At 32.3% G+C, this 23,480-nt stretch overlaps 4 protein-coding genes across 5 annotated transcripts in view; 2 read left to right on the top strand and 2 right to left on the bottom strand.

Annotated features, from left to right (window-relative positions):
* LOC125816642 (polyol transporter 5-like) overlaps positions 1-23,480 on the bottom strand; it is a 267,811-nt gene that overhangs the window by 213,472 nt on the left and 30,859 nt on the right. The gene's annotated exons all lie outside the window — the stretch shown is intronic.
* LOC125816662 (RING-H2 finger protein ATL65) lies at positions 1,886-3,682 on the top strand. Its single transcript, XM_049496285.1, has one exon. It carries the CDS (start codon positions 1,900-1,902, stop codon positions 3,145-3,147), a length of 1,248 nt encoding a protein of 415 aa, XP_049352242.1. The 5' UTR covers positions 1,886-1,899; the 3' UTR covers positions 3,148-3,682.
* LOC125816636 (probable CoA ligase CCL6) lies at positions 8,361-13,480 on the top strand. Of its 2 annotated transcripts, XM_049496256.1 has the most exons (20): positions 8,361-8,379; positions 8,490-8,641; positions 9,262-9,325; positions 9,431-9,520; positions 9,637-9,693; positions 9,841-9,889; positions 9,981-10,057; positions 10,312-10,351; positions 10,431-10,525; positions 10,606-10,770; positions 11,037-11,147; positions 11,253-11,340; positions 11,464-11,530; positions 11,628-11,703; positions 11,783-11,900; positions 11,984-12,229; positions 12,367-12,506; positions 12,630-12,812; positions 12,888-13,007; positions 13,208-13,480. In XM_049496256.1, exons 2-20 carry the CDS (start codon positions 8,496-8,498, stop codon positions 13,253-13,255), a joined length of 1,980 nt encoding a protein of 659 aa, XP_049352213.1. In that variant the 5' UTR covers positions 8,361-8,379; positions 8,490-8,495; the 3' UTR covers positions 13,256-13,480. The 2 variants fall into 2 exon arrangements, with proteins under 2 accessions (XP_049352213.1, XP_049352212.1); XM_049496255.1 differs by lacking the exon at positions 8,361-8,379 and having other exon boundaries at positions 8,438-8,641.
* LOC125816694 (cold-regulated 413 plasma membrane protein 2-like) lies at positions 13,953-15,102 on the bottom strand. The gene is made up of 4 exons (XM_049496320.1): positions 14,859-15,102; positions 14,636-14,743; positions 14,474-14,544; positions 13,953-14,344 (listed from the first exon to the last, which is right to left on the bottom strand). Exons 1-4 carry the CDS (start codon positions 15,038-15,040, stop codon positions 14,091-14,093), a joined length of 615 nt encoding a protein of 204 aa, XP_049352277.1. The 5' UTR covers positions 15,041-15,102; the 3' UTR covers positions 13,953-14,090.

Below are 23,480 nucleotides of genomic sequence, written 5' to 3'. Positions count from 1 at the left end.
TTTTTGTGCCGAAAATGGGACTTGGGTCGTGTTTAATGGTAATCGTTCCTGGGCCTCAGGCCCATCAGCCTTTAGGGGAGACTTGGACCGACCGGGTCTTGTTTTGTTTTTGGGTTCTTTTTTGTTATTAGGTGAACTTTATTTTTAAATGATTTTTTGAAATTAGAACTGCTGGAAATGATTAGAGCCCTAGCTGGTAATTACATTTTTTGACTTATCAAACTATGTATCGTAAAATAATCAATTATATCTATACTTCAAGCTGAATATAGTAGCGAATAAAAAAAAATGAGATGACTCTTGAATTATTTAGATAAATTCTCATATTTTTCGATTGATTGATCGAATCAAATAAGAAAATTTGAATAAGTTATACATATAGGTGGCAACATGTGCGTAAAAAGACAAATGATCCAAGTTTAGGTGGGTTGATGATCCCACAATTACTACTTCAATTATTTTTATTGGTTAAAATTTTAAAAATATTAGTTATGTTTACTACTAAATAAGTTACAAGAAAATAATCATCTAGCCATTTTGATCCGGCTCATTTTAATTAGCCAAATCAATGATCTTTTCATTTATTAAGTTGGTGAATTTTAATTGTCCAAACTCCAAGTCTAGTTCATTCTGCTTTATAGCCGATGGTACACTCGTAGTTGACAAGTTGGTGATATTAGCGTTATTTTGCACTTTTCCAGTCAAAAATATTCTCAAAATCCACATGCACTTGTCGATTGTACGTATGGATCAAATTGTTGTCATTTCTTCTCTTTTTCTATTTTCTAAAAAATAAAATTAAACAAAATAGAGAATCCACAACAAATCATTGTGGACTCCAGTTTCCATGAGTCAATTGTATGTCTAAATGGATTGCTTTTAAGGGAATTCCATCTTAAAAGGTTTGTAATTTTTGGATATATATATATATTTTTTAAAATCTAAGTTAAGATAATAAAACTAAATAAAAAATCACAAACTTATGGTCTGAACTTCCATTCACATCATTCATATTTTTTATTCCACACTTTTTTTTTCTTTGTTGTCTGATGTTCACATTGAAACCTGATTGAATTTGAATTTGTGCTCTAACAAAGACGACTTCATGCCAATAGGACTCGAACCCAAAACTTCTTATTAAGGATGAAAGAATACTTATCATTTCATCACCACCCTTATTCTCACATTTCTTTGTTCCACGTCATATGTAAATTGTACATCTCTAAGTTTATATTGTTGATCTCAATATATTTCATACTTTACTTTATTGTAATAGTTTCGTATGATTTTGTAAATTTGATTTGGCGTTTTCACCAAACATATTCTGAAACTTCAATTTGATTAAAATCTTTAGAATCTTTATTGTGTTATCGTATCTTATATGGCCCGACTTAAAATGACGAGAAAGATTATCACTCTTTGACCACAAAAAGAAGAAGATTTATCATGCCCCATAAATAAACAGCTAAGCATACTTCAGTCTTCGAGTCTTCTCTCTGTTTGTGATGTGCTCTCACTTCAAAAAGAAAAAAAAAACTCTTTTTCTTGTGAACTAATCTCAAATTTATTATTAGCACAAAATCCCTCGACTGTCGACACATCCAATTACATGTCGCCACATCAGCAAAACTGTAGGACCACCCTACACATAAAATTCAGTAATGGTGATGAGTCGTTCCTCCACAAACTTATTGCTAGTTCGTAGTAATAGTGACGCAACGCACCACAAAAAATATCACCCTCCCTCTCTTCGCTAGTCAAAATCCCCACACAAAAAAAAACGCACTAAACATTTACACCAACACATTCCCCCCATTAACCAAACCCCCCTCATAAAAGGAGTAGGAAATAAAAGCACCAATTCCACCTTTCGTTAATTGCCCCCTGCATCTCATCATCATGATCCACCACCACCATCATATAGCTCCTGCTCCTTCACCGATGCCGCCACACCTAAATAATTCTCAGAAAGCTCCTTCACCTTCATTGAATCATTCGTCGACATTTCAACCTGCAACCACCTCATCAACGTCCACGTCAGCATCAGATTTATCAACTACTCCACCGCCGGCTAAGTTACCGGTTGATTTCAGCCCTCCTTTGATTGCGATGGTTGTTATTATTGCTACCGCTTTCGTCATCATTACTTACTCGCGGCTACTCTCTCGCCATCTGCTCCGTTTACACGGCCGTTATAGACTGTGGCGCCGCCGTCGCCGACGTTACGTTCCGTCGTCATCTGCCGGTGATATTGAGTCGCCTCCTTATCCGTTTGATCCTACTGATGCTTTCCATGTCTTATCTCCTTATGGATTGGATGATTCAGTGATCAAAACGATTCCTCTTTCTGTCTACACTCGAAAAGGCGGTGTTCATGATTGTGCGGTTTGTTTACTGGAGTTCGAAGAGAACGACTATATGCGTACGCTTCCGGTTTGTTCACATGCCTTTCATGTGGACTGTATTGATATATGGCTCAAATCACACGCGAATTGCCCTTTGTGTCGCGCTGGAATATTCCGCCCAGAGTCGCCGTTTACTCCGTTGATGGCAGCAAGGATTCGCCCGAGCTTCGATGACATGCTGTTGGAAAGCACAATTCTAGAGCCTTTGGATGAAATTCAGCCAGAATCCGATACAACGACGGTGTCAGAGATCACACAAGAACCGTCGCCAAGGAGGAACATCCAGTCAGAGGAGAGATTTAACAGACGTGATATTTTGCTAAAACGTTCTTACTCCTTCGGATTCGAGAGGAATTTGGGATCAGAGAGATTAATGCTCGAACCAGCAACAGCTTCACCATGGCGGTACCGCAGAGCAATAGGATCAGGTAGCTTCTGGAGCAAAAGGCCTTCACCTTTCAGCTCTTTAACAAAACCAAGAGTATTCTCCTCCCGCTATTACAGAGGAATGAAATCACCCTTCTTCCGGCGGACCAGAGGTGGATTTTTTCCTTTATCGGAATCAAGCGCGAGATACAGTACCGGCGGAGGTGGAAGTTCGTCAAGAAGAAGCAAATCATTCGCAAGTCCAATGTTCATGAGAACATCGGCGTCGGGTGGTGGTGGTGTATTCTCATCTAGCCGTCTAAGGAGCGGTGATCCAGAAGCCTTACTGTCACCGGACAGGTATCACAGACGGTGAAGATCGATGAACAGGTGATTTTTTGGGAAACGACAACCGTCCGATTGATGATAATTATGGCGGACGGTGACCGAGGAGGCGCGCGGGGGATGGGGTCAGTGACATTAATGGTTGGGGGAGATTTACATTGGGAAGAAGAAGAGGAAATTAATGCGCTGCCTGCTAGCCTGTGGAGGTCATTTAATACAGAGAGAGAGAGGGGCTATTGGTTAAGTGTTGAAATGGTGAGATAAAGAAAAAGCTAATAATGTGTGCATTTATTGGGAAATTTTGACTATTAGTATTATTTTATTTTAGAAGAGTTACTGAGAGAAAGTGTTGGAGCTTATCCCAAAAAAGGTTACTCACGGAATGGACCTAATTAAGCTTACTTTTTGCATTGGATGATGCTAGAGTGTAGTAAGAAAGAGGTACCTGGTCTTTTGATTTGATGCATGATAAATCCAATTCAAGATTTAAGTTGGTAGTACAAAAATAGAATTTTGGTTTATTCATTGTTTTATTGCTAACCCGTTTTCCATCCGTGAGTCAAGGTGTACCAAAATAGTGAATTTTATGGGATCAGAGGTCCTTTTAGATGATAATTTATGTGGTAGGCAAAGTGTAGTAAGAAAATTAAGAGATGACATGTGAAGGTGAGTAAGACACAATAGGAGAATCAAGGTGGTGAAGTCCAATAATATACCCAACATAACAGGTACCATACCAATTCACCGGCTCCGGTGTGTTGATGCTAATAGCTAGTAAACTTAGCTCCGGAGTACAAAGATTGATATATAATTTACCAATGTCCGATTCAGATAAACTTTCTAATTGATTTCTGATTCATCCAGTAATTGCTCAATCACATATGTAACATTGACTTTAAAGATTTATGCTAAAAATATACTCCTTCATTCAACACAAATACTCTCTCCTTATAAATTAAAAGCTGCACTTACTTACTCGTGAAATGTATACATCTACTCATTCATAAGATTATTATTGGTCCGGTGTGTGCTTGTCAATATGTATGTCTCTTGTTTAAACACATTAAACTCTAAATGAAAGATATATTCTATTCTATATTATTATAAGAGGGGTGATAATGAGTACTACCGTAATATTTGGAGTTACGCAGGTGAACATTTGACTAATGATGTTACATTTAGGGCCCGTTTGGCCATAGATTTCCCAAATAATATTTGGGAAAAAATTTGACAAATAGTGTTTGTCCATACAATTTACCATTATTTGGAAAATATCCCAAATTCCTAAATACTAGTTTTTCTAGTATTTGGGCCAAATCTCATTATTTGGAATCTTTTAAAAATTAAAATTTTACACCAAACTTTTATCTTTTACAAAAATACCTTCTATAATAGTTGTGTGCGTTGTATTACATAATTTTTTACGTGAACACCAAAGTAGTGATGAAATATTTCGTGGATATGAAAGTGATGATATGGTTGTTGATGAAAATGATGAACAACCGGCTTAGGGTGACAAAATCATGTGTTTTGTCTACTTCACGATGTATGAAATGATGCTTGTTACACTCACTCCAAACTACCACATTGCTCTAGTGTCATGGACACTACTTGTTATTTGTTGCAACGAAGATCTAATTGACTTGTAATACAAACTTATGGTTTATTTTGATAGTTTTTAAAACTTATGGGTATAAATCATTTTTTTTTTAAATGAAATATATTTGGAAAAATTACTTAAATACACAACACTTCTTTACCTATTCTCAATATTTCCCTACTCTTTTACTAAAATACAAAAATCCCTATTTTTCCCCAATTCAATCTAACCGGATACTTTATTAATTTAAGTATCCGCTCGTTATTAATTAAAGTATCCGCGCTGTTATATTATGCATCCGCACGTTATTAATTAAAGTATCCGTGTTGCTATATTAAGTATCCGCCCTTTATTAATTAAAGTATTTGCGCTGCTATATTATGTATCCGAAAAACACTTAAAAAAGGGATTTTTGGTAATTAATGAAAGAGTAGGGAAAGGAGGTAATTTCTTTCTTATACTATGTCATTTGCCTTACAATATATTTCCCAAATACTATGGCCAAACACATGGTGAAATTTCACCCAAATTTTCATTCAAATAATATTTGCCAAGAATATTTAAAAATCTATGGTCAAACGCTAGCATTTCCTTTCCAACAATGAAATTTATTGGTTGAGCAACCCTTCTGGTAAAACCTTTAACATGTAGAATGTTTTTACAAGATTCTATCCATTCTCGAACTTTAAACGTAACGGGTTTTTACATTTTAGTACATTGAATTATTTTAAAGGCATATTGAAAATACTGATTCTTATTGAAAATATTATTTTCTTAATATAAAATAAAATTTGTTGACAATCGAACAATGAATATGATCTCTTATTACCACTTACAAATTGAATAGAAGAAATAATATTTTCAGATTTTTTATGTACAAAAATCTAAAAAAATCTCTTATAAAAATTAAAAAGTCAAATCTCTGAAAATAATCTTGTGTGATAACTTCATATTGGTGTCAACTTTTTTTTTTTAACTTTCAATTACTCTTCGAACATCTATTTTTGGTTCTAAATTGGGTTCCACAAATCTGTATACTGACAGTACCAAACTACAAAATAAATTGACGATAATAAAAAGTACGATAAGATAGCTTACGAAAATACTGTTGTTATGAAAAATTGACAAAGATTTAACGATACTTACAAGTATGAGGTAGTACTGGGGACATATGGACCGGTAAATATTTGTCTGCATATGTTTCTTTTTATTATTTTTGTCGTCACAATTTATACATAAAATAACATGTTACATGTCCAAAGGTCAACCTTTTTTTCCACTGCCCGCTTAGAGTTACTAACGACACGACAAAAAAATTGTTTTGTTCTTAATAGAGGCAAATTCAATAGGGTTGTGACGCATATGGTAATAGGGAACTTTCAACAGGGTTGTGACTCAAATTCAACACGATAAAAAAATAATTTAATTATGCTCCATGACTATAATTTGCTAATTACAATATGTAGCCGCGTCTCCAGGGCCCCGTGGAACTAACCGTGGTGCACCCACCTTGAAACAGCGGGACCCGGTGGGTACAGCTAGTTGGGTTCGCAAAGCGACACCCGGAAACCACGGTTAAAAAAAAAATATATAAAAAAATATTTAAAAAAAATGTAGCTACAAGTTATAGGGAGGAGAGTGACGAGCAAGATTGGAAGAAGGAGGAGAGAGGCGAGCGAGATTCGGAGAGAGGGCAATAATTTGTATAATTCGCATCTCATTTGTATAATTCACATGTTTTTGTATAATTGAGTAATACAAAGTCTGTAATTATACATATATGATAAAACTCGAAATAACGAATTGATACAAATATAAACATATGAACTTTAAACAGTTATACAAATTACATTATATAAATTATATTATACAAAATCTGAAAACTATACGTTTGTACAAACTTTAAAAAGTTATACAAAAAAAATTTAAATGTATATGGTGAGAAAACTGAAAAAGTAAAATCCAACCTAACACAATATTTACTAAGCTTAATTGTTTTATTTGTATTTTTTTTCTTTAGTATGACTATATATATCAAATTGAAAAAAAAAATGTTTTAAAAAAATAATTTGACGAGATTTCTCATTAGCCAATACGGGTTACATATCAATCCAATTTTTATTGGGTTGAGCTAAAGAATGAGCGGATCAATAACCCGCTCAAACTTAAACGGGTTGGGTGGATTGAATTTGATTTTGCCACTCTTAGATAAAATGTAAAAGAATAAACTTCATTAGCTTGATTACTCTCCTTGTTCACTTTTACTTGTCTACTATTTTAAAAATAGATTTTTTATTTTTACTTGTGACTTTTAACATATTAAGAAAAAAAAAAATTTCTCACGTTTTACTCTTAACATTAATAACTTATTTTTTCAAAATCCAATATTAAACATCAATTAATAAGAATACTTTAATAAAATACTCATGTCAAATTTTTTTAATAAATATGTCAAATTCAAATGTAACTGGTAAAAATAAATGGAGAATTATAAACAAAGAAACAAATAATAAAGAAAAAAATATAAATTGGATGGGTTGAATTTGACTCATTATTTAGCTCAAATTAACCCGTTCACTTAGAACCAATCAAACATTAAATGGGTTATGATCCGCTTTATTTATTGACTTGACCAACTTTAACCCGTTCATATGAAGCCCATCACACATCTAATATGAATACCTCTAATACTACTCTATTATTTTACAAAAAATCTTCTATTTTCTCTGTAAGTAAAAAAATGATCTATTTCATTTTTAATCTATTTAAAAAAAATGGCCTTTTTTTTTACAATACTTTAATTCAGATTTTTACGTGATATATATAAGATCGTAAGATTAAAGAATATTTTGATACATTTGACATGAATTTAATTTAGAACTACAAAATTAAAAAATCTTATTTATTTTGTTAAATTTCATATCAAATCAAACTAGATCACTTTTTTTCAAACAGAGAAAATAATACATAAGGATAAGAAAAAATGATTCCAAGGCGAAAAATTAAACTTTAGCCGGATAAGTGAGCTACTACGATCCCTGACGCAAACAGAGTGCTACGAAAAAGAAGAAATAAAAACAGTGAGAAGATAAGGATTCCTAGTTGTTTCATGAAAACATCCAAATAGTTAACTCTTGTACCGTTTACGCATTTCCCTTTTTAAGTATTCTTTTCATTTTGGCACCAAACTTGTTACTTTTAACTTTCTGGACTGTTTAATTATTTGTAGTTATTAAATGAACAAACTTAATTACGTAATCAAATTAAGGAAATAGCTTTAAATTCAACATCAATAAATTTTCAACCACTTTCTTCACAGCGCATTTAATACAAATGTCCTTTTTTTCATCTGCAAAGTCCAAAGCCTAAACTGACCCTATTACTTGTGTATTAAATGCATGTGTAAATATGTACTAATCTTTTTGTAATTTGTTGCGTCCGGATCAGTTATTTCATCAAAAATACATTAAATAATTTCGTCTAGATATCAAGTAATTTTATCCGTCAAAACTGAGATAAACATTGAGAATAATTGACACCAGCAAAAGTAGGTACCAGTTAATTAAAGCCTCCATAACTGGTTAGCTGGTGTGTCATGAATTTTGCTGCATTGCATCTGCTCAACTAACTCATTTCCTTTTTCTCATAATTTCTATGGACTAGGTCTTAGCTAAATTTGATCTATTCACATATATTTATATAATTACATTACTTTACTGAGATTTTATAGAAATTAGCTTTCAATTCTCAATTGTGGATTTTATATATCTCAGGGAAGAATGTCAAATTATACAGTGAAAGTTGAAGAAAGCCGACCTGCTGCTGACGGAAAGCCGTCAGCAGGGCCAGTTTATAGGAATATTTATGCTAAAGATGGTCTCATGGAAATGCCTACTCGTTTTGAGTCACCTTGGGACTTCTTTAGGTAATTAAACTTCAATTTCCAAATTGTATGAAATTTTCACTTCAGTAATGTGAGTTTCCTTGATAATTGCTTGTCATATACAGTGGGTTGACAATTGTTTGAATTGATTAGACCATGGTTCATAAAACAGGTGTTTGCAACAATTTTAAAGTGATCAAAAATATATTAAAAATCAAAAATAAAATATGATTGGACTCTCGTCTTTTTAGGGTCCCACAAAATTTCAATGTTTATAGCGCTTAGATTGATTCAGACGAGTATTTCAATGTTTGTGTTATAGTACACCACACTGGGTGAGGGAGTGTAAATTTTGTCTTTATTATATGATTTTTTTTGACAATCCATAACTCATAATCTAGCTTTGGGAATTGAAGCTTCGTTGATTGATTGACGTGATTCTTTCAAAATTTGTGTTATAGATGCCCATAATGGTTGAGGGACGGGAATTGTTTACTTATATAGTACTGGACAATCCACGTCTCATGATCTTAGCTTTTGGGATTCAGCTAGACTCAACTAATATTGGTGCTCCAGTTGTCTTTATTCGTGCTCCAGTTGTCTTTATTAGTTTGGTTAGATATTCATTTTCTTATCCTCATTTTAATTTTTTATGCTCGTAGTGAATCAGTTAAGAAGAATCCTAAAAATCAAATGCTGGGACGCCGTCAGGTTGTTGACAAAAAGGTACATTTTCTGCAGTGTTCAATTGTTGAGATGACTCTAAGGTTATGTAAGTGATCTTTAAGCTTATTGTAATTTCAACATATATAAAATTCAAAATGTTTACAGGCAGGTCCCTACAGTTGGCTAACATATGAGGAGGTTTATGAAACTACAGTTCAGATTGGTTCAGCCATCCGAAATCGTGGTGTTAATCCGGTGAGTTCTATCCCTAGTTATCATAATCACAAAAAATATACGATGAATTTTGAGGATAATTCACACATTTAGGCTAAATTGCATCTGAACTCTAAAGTATGCGTCTGTTTACTTAGGGAGACCGGTGTGGCATCTATGGTGTGAACTGTCCTGAGTGGATAATGGCAATGGAGGTATGCATTTGCTGTCTGAATTATCTGTTTCCTCACGAAAACAATGATAGATGTTCATCTTGCATCCCTATTAAGCAAACACTTGTTTTACCTTCAGTTTATTGTTTATATTGGAGCAGTAATTTTATTTGTTGATTTTGATCACAGGCTTGTAACAGCCAAGCAATTTCGTATGTACCACTCTATGATTCTCTAGGTATGTTCTTGCTCTTTATCTTTCTTCTTGATTTTGAAACAAAGAAAAGTTATAATTGTAGATTTTTTCTGTGAATTTGCCTGAATTGCAGGTGCAAATGCAGTTGAATATATCATCAACCACGCTGAAGTTTCAATAGCTTTTGTCCAAGAAAGCAAGATCCCGGCTGTATTTTTTCTTCTCCTTATGCTCAATGTCATACTTTTTGCTTTCTTATTCGTGAAATGTTATACTGAGACAATGAGGACTGAAGTGATGGTTCTGAAAGTACTGCGTGGATTTTCATTGAACTGCTCATTATGTTCTTCCGATGAATTATCTAATGTATTTAATACGTCTAATAGATATATCATCTGAATTTAGCAGAAAATTAGCTTTAGGTAACATACTCAAAATTACCTAATCATTGAATTCTTTTGCAGATCTTATCATGCTTGTCTAACTGCAATTCTTATCTAAAAAGTAGGTGAAATTATCAACTTTCCAAAATAAGCTGCTATATGCAAGTTCAGTAAGAGTAACTTGTATATCTTTTCTTAAGCTATCGTCAGCTTTGGAAACATTTCAAGCACACAGAAAAGTGAAGCCGAGGAACAGGGAGTAGCTTGCTTCTCATGGGAAGAGTTTGTTCAAATGGTAAAGGCAATATGTAAAATGATGCATTCTGATCACTCGTTATTGCTCCCTTCACTTACACGTTATGTCACTCTATGTAGGGAAGTTTGGATCATGAACTTCCTCAGAAAAGGAAGACTGATATTTCCTCAATTATGTACACTAGTGGAACTACTGGAGAACCAAAAGGTGTCATTCTGACTAATGGTGCTTTCATGGGAGAAGTTCTGTCAATGGATCAACTTCTCCTTGAAACAGACAGAGAGGTAATTTTGAGTAATAATTAGCAATATAACTACTATCATAAATTTTTGTGATTGGTTAGTGTCTATTCTTGATCCATCACGAGCAATTAGTTCGATCAAACTTGAACTCAAGACATCATAAAGTAATCATTAGGCTACCAGGAAATCCTGTTTGGCTAAAACAGATAAGAAAATCAACTGTTGGTTTATATGTTTTCTATCTTATTCTCATTAATTCAATAAGAGCAAAGTGTGATCTCACTCTTATCAATTTGTCTTAATTTCAGGGAACGGGGGAGGACGTTTACTTTTCGTTCCTTCCACTGGCTCATATATTTGATCAAATAATTGAGACATATTGCATATACAGAGGTGCTTCAATAGGATTTTGGCAAGGCGTAAGACACATATATTCTTTCTGCACTGAATTACTTATAACTTTTCTTTTACTATAAACTTGCTGTGTCAATTGATTCAAATATATATTTGCAACTGAATAACAGGACATTAGATACTTGATTGAAGATCTTCTGGTATTAAAGCCGACTATATTCTGTGGAGTTCCACGAGTTTATGACCGGATATACACAGGTTCCTGATCTACTAATTCAGTAAACAAAGTTTCAAATTTGACATCAAAAAGAAAGTATTGTCTGATGTTGCTTCCAATTTCTTTTCGGTTAATTTTTTTATTTTTCGGTGTGGGCAACTCAGGGGTGATGGATAAAATCGAAGCTGGAGGTACATTGAAGAAGCTGCTTTTCCAGTTTGCATACAACTAGTACGTCCTGTCATAACCTTTTCATACTTTAGATGAACATCATATGCATTTGGTTCCCTTCATTGCCATCATATATTAAGCATTATATATTTTACAGCAAATTAAGGAATATGGAGAAAGGACTGAGACAAGATGAAGCAGCTCCGCGCTTTGACAGGCTTGTTTTTGATAAGGTTAGCTATCTGATCCCCAGCATTTACCTGGTCCATACGTAGTTTGGTTAACCTTATTTGCATATACTTTTCTTTCCAGATCAAACTAGCATTTGGTGGACGAGTTCGTCTGATGCTTTCTGGAGCTGCTCCTTTGCCCAAGCAAGTCGAAGAATTTCTAAGGGTGACATGTTGCTGTTCTTTATCACAAGGCTATGGTATTGAATTTTCTTCTTCACTATTGTTACTTCTTTATCACCTTTTTATCTGCTTATTTTGACATATTATTCTTCATTGTTAGGGCTTACTGAAAGTAGTGGAGGATGTCTCACATCCATAGCCAATGTACACTCCATGACAGGAACTGTTGGTGTTCCAATGACTACAATTGAGGCAAGACTTGAGTCAGTGCCAGAAATGGGATATGATGCTCTTGCAAGCGTGCCTCGTGGAGAAATTTGCCTGAGGGGAAAAACCTTGTTTTCGGGGTACCATAAACGAGAAGATCTTACAAAATCTGTACTTGTGGATGGATGGTTTCATACAGGTAAGAAAACACTTGAGAAGTGAATAACTTCTTTCTGCTATATGAATGAAAGTTGCAATGCAATTATCAATGATCTGTGATATTTCATATCATTGAACTTGAGTTGTAATAACTCTGAGCATGAGAAAAAAATTCAGGTGACATTGGTGAGTGGCAACCAGACGGAGCTATGAAAATCATTGACCGGAAAAAGAATATATTCAAGCTGTCCCAAGGGGAGTATGTAGCTGTAGAAAACATTGAAGGTGTATACTCCAGATGCCCTCTTGTTACATCAGTAAGCCTAAACATTTGAACTTTGGGGTGGTCTATCTTCCCTGTTTCCTTAATGCTAATTAGGTTTTTTCGACATGGATTATGTATGTGTTATACTCATACTAACTCATCATCTGGTTCACAGATTTGGATATATGGAAACAGTTTTGAATCCTTCCTAGTGGCTGTGGTAGTTCCAGAAAGAAAGGCACTTGAAGACTGGGCCTCGAGTAATCAAGAAACCGGAGATTTTTCATCTCTATGTAATAACACAAAGGCAAGGAAGTACATATTGGATGAACTCAACAGCACTGCTAGGAAACACCAAGTATGTAATGTTCCAAATTTCAAATCCTCTTTTTTCTTTCTGGTTCTTATTCTGATCTAGAAAATACTTCCACAGCTTCGAGGCTTTGAAATGTTACGTGCAGTTCATTTGGAACCAAATCCATTTGACATTGAGAGAGAATTAGTTACCCCTACATTCAAACTCAAAAGACCACAACTGCTCAACTATTACAAGGTATTACAAGCTCAACTCATGTATGTTTTGTTGTTACGGTTGCTAAAGTTCAGTGACTTTACTGTTATAGTGGATAAAGTTCAACATCAAAAAATGGTTTTGTGAATGAAGTTATCAATGACTATATATGAAATTAACAACTAGATTTAGCAAATATTTGTATCAAGTCACTTGATAGTGTTATATGTTAATGTTTGCAGGATATTGTCGATCAACTATACAAAGAAGCAAAGGCAAAAACTGCATAAAGCCATAGAAATTGGAAGTGCTAATCAATTTGCAAGCTCCTATTGATTCTTTCGAAAGTTCAATGCTATTATCGAGTGCTCATTACATATAATCTACATTTAGAACTTGATATATAGAAAGACCAGATATATATGTACTGTCCCAGTCCTTTCCCTTATTTTATGTGTATATATATGAACTCCATCATATATTTACCAAGGTATGAAAATTAAGTATCTTGAATTAAGCTCAGAGTCTACAAAATCTCAATATGCCATATCATTTGTCACACGATAGAACAGAGTGATGTTTTAGGAAGTCCTGACTTGCTTTATTATGGTCCCGTCTTTCTCATTATGCATAATAAGAGCTTAGTACACTCGATTGCCCTTTTGATTAAGTTTTTTCGTTTGAACTGCTTACTCTTATGGAAAAACTTGAAACAAGTAAAAGAAAAATTCTATTGATTCACTTGAAGATTGAAAGAAAAAAACACAGATCCAAAAATAGAAAGGTAAAACGAAAAACATCCACAATTCATGGTAGATAAGATAACGAATTTTAGGTACATAAACAAATTATATTCACATAACAAACAAGCAATCTAAAATTCTATTGATTCACTTGAAGATTGAAAGAAAAAAACACAGATCCAAAAATAGAAAGGTAAAACGAAAAACATCCACAATTCATGATAGATAAGATAACGAATTTTAGGTACATAAAGAAATTATATTCACATAACAAACAAGCAATCTTTCACAAAATTACCAGACAAATCTATATTGTAGAAAAACAATCACACTGAAATCTTCTCCAAACAAATTGCAATCATGATATATCGAATTTTGTTGTTTATAGAAAGTGGAGAATCAATGCCCAGACTGGATATACCAGAAGAAGGATGATTCCTATAGTGTTTGAAATTCCATTAGCTTTAGTGAAGGAATTTCTGAATCCACCAGATGCTCTAATGTGTTCTTGCAACAGATAGCATCCAATTACAAGGCAAATGAACGTACCGATCCACATGTCCCTTATGGTGTCGGCGAAAAAACTTGGAGATACTACCATCAGAAGGACCAATGCTGCTGGTGCTTCAAGCCAATCTGCACTCAAAATTAACGATGAACTAGTGGCTCGTGGCCTAAGCCTTTCTATAAGTAATTAGGAGACCCTAATATTCATTTATACGTAATAGAATCCCCTTCATACAAATCAAAAGAAGGTGTGTGAACCTGGAAAGTGTTTTGGGAAAAAGAGGCGTGTTATAACAGCAATCAAAGATAGCCATTTTCCGAAATCTCCCCTGCAGATTTAGCACCAAAGATAAAACTTGTTCAAAGAAAAGAAGTAAGGAATTAGGAGGGAAATTCCAATAAAAATTAAAAATTAATTACCTGAACAAACCAAAGAGTAATGAAGGGAAACTCAAGAAAATGTATGGAATTAGGAGAGTTGTGAGCATGTTGCTCCTCCAGTTTGTTCGATCCAAGATCAACAAGTAACTGTAAAATACAAGTGAATTAAATAAGAGGACCGACCGATAATCAATGGACCTTAACAAACTCAACCTCAAAATGAACATAAACACTAAAAGCTAAAGCTAGAGAATTTACATACATAGCAGCAAAAGAAGCAATCCATTTGAGAAAAGAAGTGCCAAAACCGATTCCACCAAGCATAATAACATGATTAGCTAACTTCTTAGCAGCAATCCCAATTTCCTTCAAATCTGAATCAATCAGATCACTGCCTACTGATGCTTCTCTCTTCATTGCCAAATAACTCTTCTTCATCCCCATCTACTAATTATTCTCAAAACTAATTTTAGTGACAATCAATTATATATTTTAACTACTTTGAAGCCTCCTGGAATGAGTGTGACCGTTTTGTTTTGTTTATGCACATTGGGTGCCACGTGGAACCATATTGATCGCTCTTCTATACGTTATCATCTAAAATAATAACAACAATTACTTTGCCACTTGTTGTTGCTACCTTCAACTTTATTTCATCTTTAATACTGTTGTGACTTTTTTTCTGTATTACAATTTGGATATGCCTTATAAATATTCTATATTATTAATCATAGCGCATTTATAAAATTATGCCACGTCAGGGCAAAGAGAATAGTATATAAAAGAAATTTATCCATATGTAATGATGACTCATTTGTTATCTGGAAGAATTAAAATGCAGATATGTTTGATAATGTATTTTATTTTTAAAATTTGGTCAGCTCTTGAAATATCCCTCTCACCTGCCTTGTCACGTCGATTGTATTATTTGTTTAATTCTAATAATGGGAACGGCTAATTGATTGATTGATGCATAAAGTATTGTATTGGTGAACTACATATCCCATTCATCCTAAAAGATAGAACTATTAGGTGGAAAAAAGATCATTCATTCCAACATTATTTTATAGTAGAAAAACAGAAACGTAACATGGGGATTTAAATGCTACTTCCTACATTTTTTTACTTTATTGTTAATCCCAGGATGACAATTAGGCGGGGTAGGGTAAAGCTTAATTCGTAAAAATTTTAATCTGTTTCGCCCCGCATAATATTTTTCTACAATATCAATCGGCCCCATCTCACCCCGCATAAACTCCCCCGCCCCGTTCCTCCAAAAATTCTTATTCGATCCTTAATATTTTTTGTTTGATCACGTAATCAAGAATATATACACAGCACAGTATACAACTTTGCATCCAAACTTCAAATAAAGAAACTATAGTTTAATTCATTGTTATCCTTGATTTTATTTTCTTTTATATAAATTTTGATATATTAATAGTATCCAATTTCCATAATTCAACTGTGTGAACAATACATACATCCCTGGAAATCCTTGGAATTGACAGAAATAATCTTCATTTTTCACTTGACCGCTAATCTTCATTTTTCAGCCGCAATTGTTGACACCCAATTTTGATCCTCCATGATAAGAATTAATTTTTGAGTTTCTTAATTTCAAACGATTTAGTTTTATAAAAATTCAGACAAGTTTTTAAAGTGTTTTTAGTCATTTTATAATTTTTAAATAATAAATATATTTTATGAATATTTGAAAATTGTCTCAAAAAGATTTGATTTTCAATTAATTATATTTTGATTAATTATTAACAATTCATCTTATGGCTGAATTCTACGGATTGCCTCAAATTGGTTGAAATTGCAATTCGGTGGTTATTTTCTGCAGTCAAATTGATGACTTCGACCCCTTTTAATCCAATTTCCAGGTGCCCAATACAACTATATGAGCAGCCCATTTTCCCTTGAAGAAACATACAACACCAACAATACGTTCAGTTTTTACTTTCCAAATGCATGCTGCATCTTCTTCTTCTTGTCAAGAGCATGCAAGAGTGTGATGGATGTTCTCTTATTTTATTCAAGTTTTAAAGTCCTCGTCTCATTCTTTTGTGTCTAACTTGAGTTTTGTATTTAGTAATTATTGGGCCAAAAACCCATTTATTTTGACTACTACCTTGTTAGTTTAGGATAGGTAGAAATTGGGAAAGAAAAAAACAATTTTCTTATGTTAGTCTAGAATAGATACCAAGTGTTGGGTCAAAAACTCAAAAGGTAGAAATCAGGCCCAACTACCGGCCCAGACGGACAGAATCAGACTTGAGCCCAAACTTTTCTTTCCTTATCTATTTAATTGTTATTGTGTGTTTTACTTGTTAAATTAATTTTAAGATTTTCCTAATTTAATTTCCAAAAGGGTGACCGTTTTGAGTAAATTATCCATATTTTTTTCTGAAATAAAAGGAAGTACTTATTTTCTACTCAAGCTTTTAAGGATATTTGCAAAAATATTTATTTAGAGATATTTTTATGTTTCCCTTCCCCAAAAATGATTTTGAGTTTTAAATCTTTGTTTGCCTATCTCTTTTAAATAGTTAGCCAAATATTTTAATTACCGAATAATCGCAAGTTAACGGATGTTTTAGGTGCTTTCAAACCCTTCCTAAAACATTAATATGAACCCCTGAACCTTTTTTATAAAATTTTCAATTGATTTACTGTTTTGATCTTTTGAAGATTAGTTTTCTTAATTTTTTTTTAAAAACTAAGTGATGACTCTTTTCATTTTTAAATAAAGAAGCAAATACAAGTATACAACCATTCTCTTTTCTTTTTTTTCCTTTTTAATAAATAAAACATTCAAGAATAAATAAAATATATTTATTAGGGTAGGCCCCACGAATAACGTAGGACTTGAAAATTGAACCATTTAATCATTCCTAGACTTGATGTAAATTATTAGTTTCATTTTAAAACTATTGACAACCTTAAAAATGCTAATTTAAGTAATTTAAAAACACACCTTAAAAACACTATATATAAGTTCATGTTATAAAAAATCTGGTTGTGTTGTCCAACAACCTGAATACATGATGAATTAAAGTTAAGCCGTAGACTGTTAAATATTGTGTCAAATATATATAAGTTAAACACGATAAAATAAAAGGTTATTAACCTGCACAACAACACAATCAGATCTTTCGTCGGGGCTTAGGGGTGTACATAGCCGGGTTAGTTCGGGTTTTTCAAATATCAAACCAAATTATTTGTGTTGGATTTGTAAATTTATAAACCAAACCAAACCAAACCAATAAAACTCGGGTTTTTCAACCTCGGGTTTTTTTGGATTTTTTCGGATTTTTCCGGTAAAGTATTCATACAAACATATAATTTACTTGTACTTCAAATATTTCTTTAGTCCTATCAAAACACAACTATCTAAGATGTTTCTTAAAAATATAACACAATATGGTATGATTAATGACACTAAAATATCCAACAAAAATAATAATAATGAAATCGCGTAAAATAAATATTGCAAATTAACAAGTCATAATGAAAATGATCATAATTTAAAAGTACTAAATCATGCTAAACTTAAGTTTAATAAGTATTAGTTACATGACTAAATATTAAAGGAAATTAAAATTAGATTATGTATTTTAATTGTCTAAACCAATGTAAAACTAAAGAATAAATATTCAATATTATTGTCATTCTTAGTGTTGAATTGATTTTTTTTTTTGCATTAGTATTAATTTGATTTTGATTTAAGCTTTATTATAATTACCAACATCTGTGGACTATTATCTTTATTGGCCCATTCATAATTCTAAGTTTCAAACTTGAAATAATATATTAAAAGATAAAAACTATGAAAAAGTATAAGAAATATTTAAAAATTATATCAAAGTAAATATTCTTATGTATAAAATAAAATTTTAAAATTATATATATAATGTCGGGTTGGTTTGGTCTCGGGTTGTTTTTTTTTAGTTAAAACCAAACCAACCCAAATATAGTCGGGTTTTTTTTATCAAACCCAAACCAAGTCAAACCAAACCACTAGTCAAGTTTTTTTTCCGGGTTGACTCGGTTTGCGATTTGGTTCGATTTTCAGTTCGATTTTGTACACTCCTACGTCGAGCATTGTTTGTTATCTATTGTTATTGTGGCTAAAGTGCTACTATTACTACAATAAGTTTCAACTCGTAGCAAAAACTACTAATTGGCTACAAAGTTTTATTATAGTAGAAAAGACGTGATTATGTCATTTACTATTGCCATAAGTTTTTTTTTATAATTTGAAGCAAAAATATTTATTTTGCTACAATATTTTGATTCAAATAAGTTATTGTGGCAAAGTGCTACTATTACTACCATACGTTTCAACTCATAGCAAAAAACTATTAATTGGCTCCGAAGTTTTCCTATAACAGAAAAAGACGTGGCTATATCATTTAACTATTGTCACAAGTTTTTATTTTATAGTTTGAAGCAAAAATATTTATTTAGCTACAATATTTTGTTTCAAATAATTTATTGTCGCTAAAAGGTTACTATTGCTATATTAACTTTTATGGCATGACAAAAACTTATGATCCGCTAAAAGTTTTATTGTAGCAACACTAAAGAATTGACTTTGTCAATTAGATTTTTATGGCTAAGATAATTTACGAATAAGTAGATAGCTATGGAAGTCAAATTTTTGTGGCTATTATGCAGTAATTGCTACGATTTTTACATTCATAACTTAAATTTTGTAGCTATAGATACACTGTATTGTAGTGCAAATAAATAAAGTTATATTATCCCTCATAATATATGGATGACCGTGGATTGTCCTCAAGCGTCACCGGATGTAGGTGATGCATTTTTAAGGTGGGTCTAATTCCACTTTAATTTCTAGATCCAAAGTACTTATAGGCTGAAATAATTTGAATAGTGGTGCTTTTTCTTTTTAACTTTTACAAGTAGTACTTCAATGATTGTAGTGAAAATTAGGATGGTCCTAATGATGAATAAAAACCCTACACTAAGTGGAATAGGAATGACCATTTCACATTGTTTTGTCACTTTTTCTGATTTTATTTTAATACGACTTTAAAACCACATCCAACTATAATACTCTTAAGAATTTAAGAGGCACGTGTTTCACTATTTTGGTGATTTTATATGCTTAGAATGAATTGTCTCTGGTTAGTTAAACAATGCCAATATTTGGTGTATCTTACATGCATGTCGTTTCCTACTATGTGTTAATTAATGTAAATTAACGAGTTTCTATGACATAATCCATCCATAATTTTTTTAAGTTGATATCAATTTTTACTTGAACCCTTTAACTAAATTTTGTTCATTTTAAATGTTTCAAATAAGATCCCATTGTATCATTTAGAGTCAGATGAACGTGCAATTTGTTTTTCTAAAATAAAAACTTGCATATATACTTTTCATATAGGTACTTAAGTCTCTAACACATTATCTCTCTCTCTCTCTCTCTCTCTCTCTCACACACACACACACACACATATATTATATTAGGATATATACTCACTCAAAGTATGATCAATCTGAGAATCGCTTGAAATACTCCGTCATCATGAACCATTCAACTTGAACTTTTCTTTTAAGGCTTCCTTTAGCTTAAAATTTTGGTTTAACACTTCAAATAACTTAATACCATCGTTCCTTTTATATATTTAATTACTTATTGGCAACTTATTTTCTTCAAATAATTAACACACACCTGATGTAGATTGCATGGTAAGATTTTTGTGTTCCTATAGTCCTCCATGTTTTAGTGTTTTTTTTTTTACCCATGAGCATTATCGAGGGTATAAAAAGGACAAGTTACGGTAAAATTTGAAAAAAGAAAAATATATGAAGAAAGTGAAACAAAGTTTTGAGTGTTTTCCAAATTCTAAATACAATTTCAAGTTGATTTTCAAATAAAGTGAAAAAACTCAAAAAAGAAAAGGTAAAAAATTCTATGAGTTGTATTCAATCATTTATATTGTGAGTACGAATATAAAAATTGAACAATACCACTACGTAAAATATGAAGAAAACAAAACTCCAACAGATCTAGTATATTGAATTGGAATTCTTGTATGTGAAATTACAGCATAATATGCGAGAGTTCAAAACTTCAATATATGTAAACTCGATCTAATATAAATATTTACAAAAATATTCCTTCTGAACAAAGAAAAAAAAGTAGTCTTATGATTTTTTTTGCAAGAATTAAACTAATAAAACGAGAGGATCATATATATCTGAAAATAAATGGAAGATAAATAACGGAAAATCTAAATTAACATGAAAGTTTTCATAAACATTTAAACAATTATTCTAGAAAATTTCATACTCGCAAGAGTATAAATTTGCTTTGACACTTATAATTAGGGATGGCAAAATGAGTCTAAATTTATGATTAATTACTCGAATTATTCAATTATTTAAAAATGAGTTAAAAATAAATAAACTTATATTATTCATCTTAATATATGGATTGCCCTCATTTTGAAGGTGGTTTAACTCCACGATCCAAAATACTTATAGGCTGAAATAATTTGAATAGACATGCTTTTTTCCTTTTTAACTTTTACAAGTAGCACCAACATGGGTTGTGGTATGGTGGGATTGTTTCACCCTTAACCAGAGGTCTCGGGTTCGACCCTTGGGTTTGGAGAAAATCCTGTTGGGAGCGCCACCCCCGAATGGGCTCTGCAGAGCACGATCCGGATTTAATCGGAGCTCCAATATAGGCTCTGGACCAGGTGGGAAACAAAAAAATCTTTTACAAGTAGCACTACATTGTAGTAAAGACTAGGATGGTACTAGGGGCGGACCCACATGGGTTCCAGGGGGTTCACCAGAACCCCTCGACAAAAAATTACATTGTATATATAAGGTAATCTTCTGTATTTATGTGGATATATATATTTTGAACCCCTCAATGACAAGGAGAAATTGATAGCCTAGCGGTATGTCCCCTTGAAATTAAGCTTCACGTCAAGGGTTCAAATCCTTGTCTTAGTGTTTTCTTTTTTTCTTTTTTAGTTTTGGTTCAGTTTTCACATTTTTTTAGTTTTTTATTTATAAAACATGTGTGGTTTTAAATCCAAAAAAATTCAAAGGTCCGCCACTAAAACTATATACTACTACTTCTTTGAAATTTTGTTTTGTTGGCTTATATACAAGTTTATACTTTTATTTTTCGAATCCCCTGAACGAAAATCCTGGGTCCACCATACCACTGGATTGTACTAACGATGAACAAGAACCCTACACTTAGAGGCGGATCTAGGATTTGGAGGTCCTGGGTGCCACATCGTTCAAGTTAAATAAACGGGTCGATTGTTTTAATTTTGGGTTATAATTCGGGTTATTATCCTTTTCGATTTTTATAAACAAATCAATCAAACATGCATGCTAGTAATATTTTCTTTTAGATATTCTGTGATTAGAGATAACTAAACAATTCAATTTATTTTTTTTAGGAATTAAAGGCCTTATTCACTTAGACTTTGAGGAAAAATGAATTTTTTTCACATTAAAATTGGAAATTGTATAAACCATCTTATAGTGTTAACTGAATATATTCATATTCCATTGACTTTATGTGTTGTTGCAGATATATAACAGAGAGAATAAAATTGTAGTTTCAACCTAGTCATCTTACTTAGCAATAATGTCGGTGAAGATCGAAAGAACCTTTAAATTGAAAGAACTCTAGTAATAATATTCATCATTTTTAAAACTTATATTTTTTAAAAACTACTATTTAAATACATTCTTAATAATATTTATCAATAATTAGTGAAAGTTAAAAAATTAAAAAAAATTAACTACGGTGGAAAGGAGTCAATATGAATTAATAAAGTATAGTAAATAAATAAGAATGAATGGAAGAAAAAAAACTAAAGACCTACACATTAATTAAAAAAAAGACAAAAAAAAAATGAAGAAAAAAAAAAGCTTCACTGCTCGCACAAAATAATATTTGCTAGCAGCGAGATTCGAACTCGCATGGCGAGTATGGTATATCCTGCCCTTCGCCATTTGAACCATTCAGCACTTTGTTTAGTGGGTGGCAAAGTTAATATATATTAATTTATGATACATATATACATATCTATACAAAGATTTTTCCGAAATCACTGGGTGCCGTGGCACCCCACCCGTACCCTTAGATCCGCCCCTGCCTACACTCCAGTGGAATAGGAATATGACCATTTCACATTGTTTTGTTACTTTCCTTCTTTTATTTTATTACAACTTTGAAATCACATCCAACTATAATATTGTTAAGAATTTAAAATGCACGTGTTTCACCATTTTGGTGATTATATATTCTTAGAATAAATTATCTTAGTTAGGTAAATAATGTCAATATTTGGCGTATCTTTCATGTATGTATGTGGTTTCCTATTAAGTTAGTGTAAATTAACGACTTCTATGACATGGTAATGTTTCACTGTTTGGGTAATTATATATGCTTAGAATGAATTGTCTTTGGTTAGTTAAACAATGCCAATATTTGGTGTATCTTACATGCATGTCGTTTCCTACTATGTTAATGTAAATTAACCACTTCTATGGCATAATTTATCGATAATTTTTTAAAGTTTGCATCAATTTTTACTTGAACCCCTTAACTAAATTTTGTTTATTTTTAATATTTCAAATAAGATCTCATTGTATCGTTTAGCTATGTTGCTTGAACTCTTCAAAAATGTCGACGGGTGTATGTCGGATTCTTCAAAGTAGTGTAATTTTGAAGAATTCAACACGGATACGACATCATTAATTGTTAAAGAGTCCGACCAGTCATTTAAAGCCAGATGAACGTCCAATTTGTTTTTCTAAAATAAAGACTTGCACATTTTATAGGTACTTGAGTCTCTAACACATGATC

The sequence above is a fragment of the Solanum verrucosum genome, unplaced genomic scaffold (assembly GCF_900185275.1).
Source record: "Solanum verrucosum unplaced genomic scaffold, falcon-dt-bn FXZP01000261.1, whole genome shotgun sequence".
Taxonomy (NCBI): domain Eukaryota; kingdom Viridiplantae; phylum Streptophyta; class Magnoliopsida; order Solanales; family Solanaceae; genus Solanum; species Solanum verrucosum.
This window is presented reverse-complemented; position numbering and strand designations above follow the sequence as displayed.